Consider the following 6,561-nt stretch of genomic DNA (forward strand, 5'->3'; position numbering starts at 1 on the left):
GCAGATTAAAAAAAATTTGTTTTTAATATTTTTTTTGAATTCAAAATATTATTTTTAAATTTAAAACTTTAAAAATATTGTATATTAAATTTTTATGTTATGAGTTATATAATTATTTAACTTAAATAAAAGTTTTATGCATTAGATTCCCATGCTCGACATAATCACTTCAAACAATGTAAAGTTAATTGTACTAATTTCAACCATTGTTTAATCTCAAAGAAAATATGAAGATTGTCATTATTTGTAGTAGCCATAATTAGCCATAATTTTTGTTGGTTCGATGACGAAATTACATGAAATAAATGCAATTGTTCGTAAAACTAACTTTATATCAAGTATATTTGTTGAAAGAAATTGAAATATTGATTTAGGATTCGTAGATGACAATGAATGAAAATAATTTATTAAAGATATGAAAGAATCTTGAAGTACATGTTTGGTAACATCAAACTTAAATTGATGATTAATTGAATTCTGACAGACGTATTAATTTGAAGAATATTAAGAATGAACAACTTTTGGGTTCGCTTTCGATCTATCTTTCGTTCGTTCATTTCAAGTTTGAAGACGGTGAAAGAAGATACTACTGACATGAAGAAGAAAAACCTCACTAAAAAGACATTACAGTACAATGATGCTTGAATGTTGTTTTTAATTAAATAAATACAATCTATTTAAAATTATATAATATTGTTTAAAATAGTGAATTATGTTTATTCATAGCCAAGCCAACTTTCAAACAGATTTAAAGTATAAACAACGCACTGCCCATAATATAACACAAATTTCATAATAAAGTTTCCAGTTCGAATTCAGTACTACAAGAACACTGAAGTAGAAATTAACATGGTGCATGCATAGCTATTCACTCACAACCTTGATTGTAAATTATCAAGACCCTTGAAAATCACAGGAATTTGGAGTCATAATTTGTTAGTCCAACCACCACAATGACAAGCAGCTGAGTTAATACTTCTCATCTTCTGAATCATCCTCATCATCCTCGTCCTCAGAGCAGACATCGGGGGCATTTAGATAGCTTGTACATTTGACCAAAAAAAAAACCAATAAGAGAAGACAACACCCAAAAAATGTAAACATGTTTCATTTTAAAAAGAGATTTTAAACATGCAAGCATTCATCCAACATCTGAGCTCGCACACTACCGAGGCACTTCACCTAAGTAAAATAACAAGCCAGCACAATCACAATCCCCATCACTGAAATTTGCAAACACGACACAGCTTTTAAGATTATTATCAACTGTGGTCAACGCATCCCTAGCAACGACTAGAAATTACGACTTTCCAATTAACACAAACTTAAAGCAAGAATGTATAAATTCCCATCCAATGACAAAAGAATAAAAGACTTACACATCACGGTACCATTCGTAAAAAGGGTCATCTGTCCCAATTGGAGATGGACCAGGTACACCATCTACGTGGCCAGCTGGAATCGTAATTTCACAATCGCCATCCTAAAAACGATAACAGATTAACTTCCAAACTTCATATGCCAATAAAAAGATAAATAAAGATAAAAAATAAGCCTTTGAGGATGCATTTATATTCCTCTTTCGCCTATTCAAGCCCTACTCCAAAATTATGGCGAAAGATATTAGTTTCAAACTTGGTCATACACTACAAGAAAAAAGGCTTGTCGTAAGTCTTCTAAAACTGTTGTTAAAGCCCCTAGTTGTTAAAGGTTGCGACGGTTTATGAGAAACCGTCGCCTTCAACATTAGCGACGGATTTATGTAAAACCGTCGCTAATTTAGCGACGGATTAAAAACCGTCGTCTACAAATATAGCGACGGAAATAAAATACCGTCGCTAAAATTAGCGATCGTTGCTCATGCCTAATGCCCATGATATCCGTCGCTTATATTTTCGATAAAATAAAAAAAATTACTTTTAATTAATTAATGGGGAATTTAGCGAAAAATACATCTGAGCATGTTTTAATTAGGATTCAGTCCCCTTTAGTCTTTTTTTTTGTTTTAATACCTAACAAAAGTTCAAATTAGTTTTTACTACATGTTTTTTGTGTTTTTACCTTTTTATCCTTTTTAAATTAATAAAAAATTATAAGAATCCCCAAATTTGTTGGTGATGTTATTTTTCTCCTCCTTCCTCCTTCCCCCTTCCCGTTTCTCGCTTCCCACTCTTTTCTTCTGTGTGACAATTTGTTCGTTTTTCTTTCATTCTTTTACTGGCCATTTTCCTTCATTGTCCTTCGTTTGCATAATTTACCCTTGTTTTGCCAGTCTATTTTACTGAATCTTGCGACAAATTCGTCGTTTAAAATCGTACCTGTGCGTAACCCAGCGTAGAAAATTCCCAGCAAAGTAGAGTCTCTACCAGCCCAAACCACACATCCCAGCATCCATTGCCATCCTGTTGCCGAAAAATTTGCAAAAACCAGAATTTGTGGGTCGAAGCAATTTGTGGGTGGAAGCATTTTGTGCGTTGAAGCAGCTTAGGTGAGGAGGAGAAAGTAGGCGCTTCATTTTCGGATTTGCGTGGAGCTACCACCCTATAAAACTAATAAAGGACAATTAAAGGGTACACATTTCAATTTTAGTTTGTTTTTGATAATTTTTGTAGTTGTAATGTTTTGTTTGTTTAAGAGCAATTTCTTTTCTTCGATCAAATTTTGGATATAGAAATGGATTTGCGACGTATGTTCACAATAAGATTGTCATTTGCGGAAAGAACCATCGCCACGTAAAAGACAGCGGCAAGAAGCTTGAATTTTTAGTGCAGAGAATTGGTCACTCAAACACCATTTGCACGAATAAGGTCAAACAAAATAATATGCTTGATTAAATCCCATATATGGTTTTATATTTGTTAATAAATTTTGGTGCATTATTGTGAAATTGAATTTTAGGCCATTATTCTGAAACTGAATTATGTTGTTTTGACCGAATACGGACATTAATGTGCATGATCTTGGGAACAATTTTTTTTAATTGAATGTGTTAGTTAACAGAATATGATTGGAATGATAGTTATGTCAGATTAGTTCGGCTTGTCAAGAAGAGTTTGTTATAGTTTATTTTGACAGAAATTTTTTGATTTGGTTTGACAGAATGAGATTGTTATTTGATATTAGTTTTCGTATGTAAGATCATTATCAATTTTTCGATAAGTGATATAATTATGTACTATCGTGAGATATTTATTTGAGATTGGTTGTTCATGTTTGTAGCAACTTATTTGTCTAATTTCTTGAGTATTTGTGTCAATTTATTGTGACATTTATTGATTTATTATTCGTGTGTAATATTTTAATTTTTAATGTGGAGTAGAATGACGAAGACTAAAAAAAAGAGTGAAGAAAATACGCCTGATAATGATGCAGATATTGGTCCATATGTTAAAGAGGGTTACTCAAGGTGTTCGTCAACAAAGTTTTTAGCCGTGATGGAGCAATTGGTTCCTAGATTGGGTGAGTTACAATTGAAGAGGATAGAAGCTTCACCTCTGGCACCTTGGTTGAAGATCAAGAAGCTTTCTATAAGCACATCAAGAGTCTACTCAATGCTTAAACGCTTTGAAGTAGAGACATGCAGCTTTTGTTTTGGAAGCAATATCATGGTGCCATTTACTTCGAAGGAATTCTCTATCGTTATAGGGTTGTCGAGCGTTGGTCAACCCGTTAACCTGGATTTAAAGTTGGGCTCAAACTTTCTTGAGCGTCATTTCAAGGGGGTGAACTGTGTGCAGAGAAATGTCATAATAGATAAGTTGTTTGATTTGGCAGGAAATGAGCTTGAGATTGATGATTTTTTTAGATTTTTTATTTTGCTTCTTTTTAATTGTGTTATATTTCCTATTAGTAATTTTGGAACACCAAAGTTTATTTTCCCATACTTGGACAATTTGGAAACGTTTTTTGAATATGGTTGGGGAGATACAGCCTTTAGGTTTTTGCGTGATGAAATTGAAGATCATCTTGGATTCTCTAAAGTGAGAAGAAAGGATAAAAAATATATGGGAGGTTGCATAGTTGGATTGATGGTATTATCTTTTTCTTTTTGAAGCTTATATATGTTATTGATGGTTGTAGTAAATGCTAATCATTTTATTTGTACAGGCTTGGGTGTATGAAAGAGTTCCTATGCTTGGTGAACCTCGTGTTTTACATTGCTTTCCTCGTTTATTCAAGTGGGGAGAGAGCAAGATTCCCGTGAATCCTAAAGGGGCTGAGGCTGCTCTAATGGCTGTGAGATCGAACAAGGTTTGCGCAATTTAATCTACATCATCCTATATTTTTGAGTACATGTATTAATAAAACTAAGAATTTGTGTTTAATGTTGTTAGATTGTGGCGATCAAACCATTTGAGGAGGAAAAAAAACTCGTTGATGATGTACAGATGATTGTTGAGGTAAACATTTGTAATTGATGATAGTCAATTTTTAAATAGTATGCTATTTAACGAATTACCATATTTAATGAGCACTTATATTTTCAGGTTCAGTCTCGATACAATGATTCAGAATTGTTGGAACAGATAAAAAGGCTTGAAAATGAGATTAAAGTGTTGAAGGAAAAAAATGAAGTGGTTGAAGATGATACAACCCGATTTGTCTTCAAGGATGCGACACATATGTATGATGAAGGTCATACCGAGCAAGATGTGGATGGACATGTTGATGCTGCATTTGAAAGTTTGAATGAAGTGGTTGAGAACAAAGTGAAAACGGACACAGAAGACAACATTAAAATGGAGAGTTATGTGAGAGTGGTTGTAGATGAAGTGGAAATGAACACAAATTCTGCAGACGACGTGCACGTAGGTACTGACATTGGAGAAGGGAAAAAAAATGATTATTTATAATCCAAAATCATCGATTGTGAAGACGGTTCAAAAAAGAACAGATCGGTTGAAAAAGAGAAAACATCCTGACTATTTGACACCTCCTAGTACGACCCCAAAGCGACAGAGAAAACAAGAATCATCACTCATCTTGGATCTGGTAATTTAAATTTAATTTGTTTGGCAATAGCTAAAAATAATTTAAATTTTGTATGATTTGTTAGTAATTAAATTTTGTTAATGAATTTTGTATTTGCATATTTTCTGTTTTTATATAGGATGCTATTGATGTTAAAGGTATAGCTGAAAGTGCCGTTGAGGAATCTTTGCAAGAGTTCCGAGGTAGACATGACTATGATGGTCATGATCAGATATCAAAGGAAGAGAGAGACATAATTGAAAAGTACATTTGCGGGGATATTTTGGGGTAAGAAGATCTTGTTTTTTTAAATTTTGGCGAAATAATAATTTTTCATTTTTTGTTTGTTTGAGTTGTTATTTTTGTTATTTTGTCTTTGTAGTGGTGTAGTTTGGCAAGATGATGACGTGATATTGCATGGGCACGAGTTACTGCTTTGTTTGTTTGGCAGCGAACTACGATCTGACCTTATTCATGCCTATTTCAATACTTTGAGCAATAGAAAACATAAATATGGGCATGACATATACTGCATGTCTCCCAATGTCCAGGTAAAATTTTTTGATGTTAAGTAAAAAATATTTTTATCAAGATGATAGCTAACAATATTTTTAAAAATTTGCATAGATTAACGTGATTCGGATGCTCGATAAAATGAAGCAGAAGAGGGTCAAAGATAAAGATTTTTCAGAATTTACATCACAGTTGGATGGGAGTACATTGAGCAAGCTGTCCGAACTAAACAAAGAGGTTCTAGAACGCTGTAAGCACATAATTTTCCCGATTAGTTACAGAGCACATTGGATCTTGCTGGGTTATACTAGAGGCGATCAATATTTCACACTAAGAGATTCTCTTAGTGGTCCTGTTTACAAAGGTGCAACCAAGAAAATTGTAATTCGGATACAAAAAAAAAATTTGTTTTAAGCAAAAGTGCACAACACACCCACATCTTTATGATTTTTTTGAAAACTAATATTCATTGAATTTCTTTTTTAGGCCAAATTTATGTCTGAATATCTTTGGAATGTGAAAAATTGTGATATTGGCAAAGGTGAAGTGATTGGGTTAAAATGTAGGCAACAAGGAAATGATTTAAATTGTGGTGTTTATGTTTGTCTATGGGGTGAATGTTTTGCAAAAGATAACCCGACATTTTGGGATGAAGAATGGAATACGTCAATGGAAGGGTATAGAGCTCGGATTGCTTCGGCAATTTTGTCTGATGAACTAGGCCTGTTCAAAGGTCTAAAATGACGTGATGGTAAGACTTATCGTGCGTTGATAGCATGACAATTTTTGGTAAATTAACACTGAATCTGTTCAATTTACAAGTATTAGGTAGTATTTGAGTTTTGTAATGAAGAAGACTAATGTGTTGCTGTCAAACTCAATTGGTTCATTGAGATTGGAAAACTGTATGCTGTTGCAAAACAACAGATTATGTGTTTGGAATTGCAATTTGTAGATGTGTAATGTAGTGATTATGTCTTAATCATTAAACTGCTTTGTTCACGGATAGTTTCATATTTGTTGTGAGTTGTTGTGCTTTGTTATCATTACAACTATTCCATTGCAAATTTTTTCCAG

The 6,561-nt window shown here is 33.2% G+C and overlaps 1 protein-coding gene and 1 long non-coding RNA gene across 3 annotated transcripts; one reads left to right on the forward strand and one right to left on the reverse strand.

Moving 5' to 3' along the window:
* Positions 1–774: 774 nt before the first annotated feature.
* On the reverse strand, positions 775–1,646 carry LOC142519973 (uncharacterized). Of its 2 annotated transcripts, none has more exons than XR_012813861.1 (2): positions 1,392–1,646; positions 775–1,042 (listed from the first exon to the last, which is right to left on the reverse strand). It is a non-coding gene; the product is annotated as an uncharacterized LOC142519973 (long non-coding RNA). The 2 variants fall into 2 exon arrangements; XR_012813866.1 differs by having other exon boundaries at positions 1,380–1,646.
* Positions 1,647–3,320: 1,674 nt separating this feature from the next.
* LOC142513667 (uncharacterized) lies at positions 3,321–5,858 on the forward strand. Its single transcript, XM_075619735.1, has 4 exons — positions 3,321–4,031; positions 4,108–4,251; positions 4,335–4,400; positions 4,488–5,858. Exons 1-4 carry the CDS (start codon positions 3,321–3,323, stop codon positions 4,851–4,853), a joined length of 1,287 nt encoding a protein of 428 aa, XP_075475850.1. The 3' UTR covers positions 4,854–5,858.
* The last annotated feature ends 703 nt before the right edge of the window (positions 5,859–6,561 follow it).

This window comes from Primulina tabacum, chromosome 1 (genome assembly GCF_025594145.1).
Source record: "Primulina tabacum isolate GXHZ01 chromosome 1, ASM2559414v2, whole genome shotgun sequence".
In the NCBI taxonomy this organism is placed as follows: Eukaryota; Viridiplantae; Streptophyta; class Magnoliopsida; order Lamiales; family Gesneriaceae; genus Primulina; species Primulina tabacum.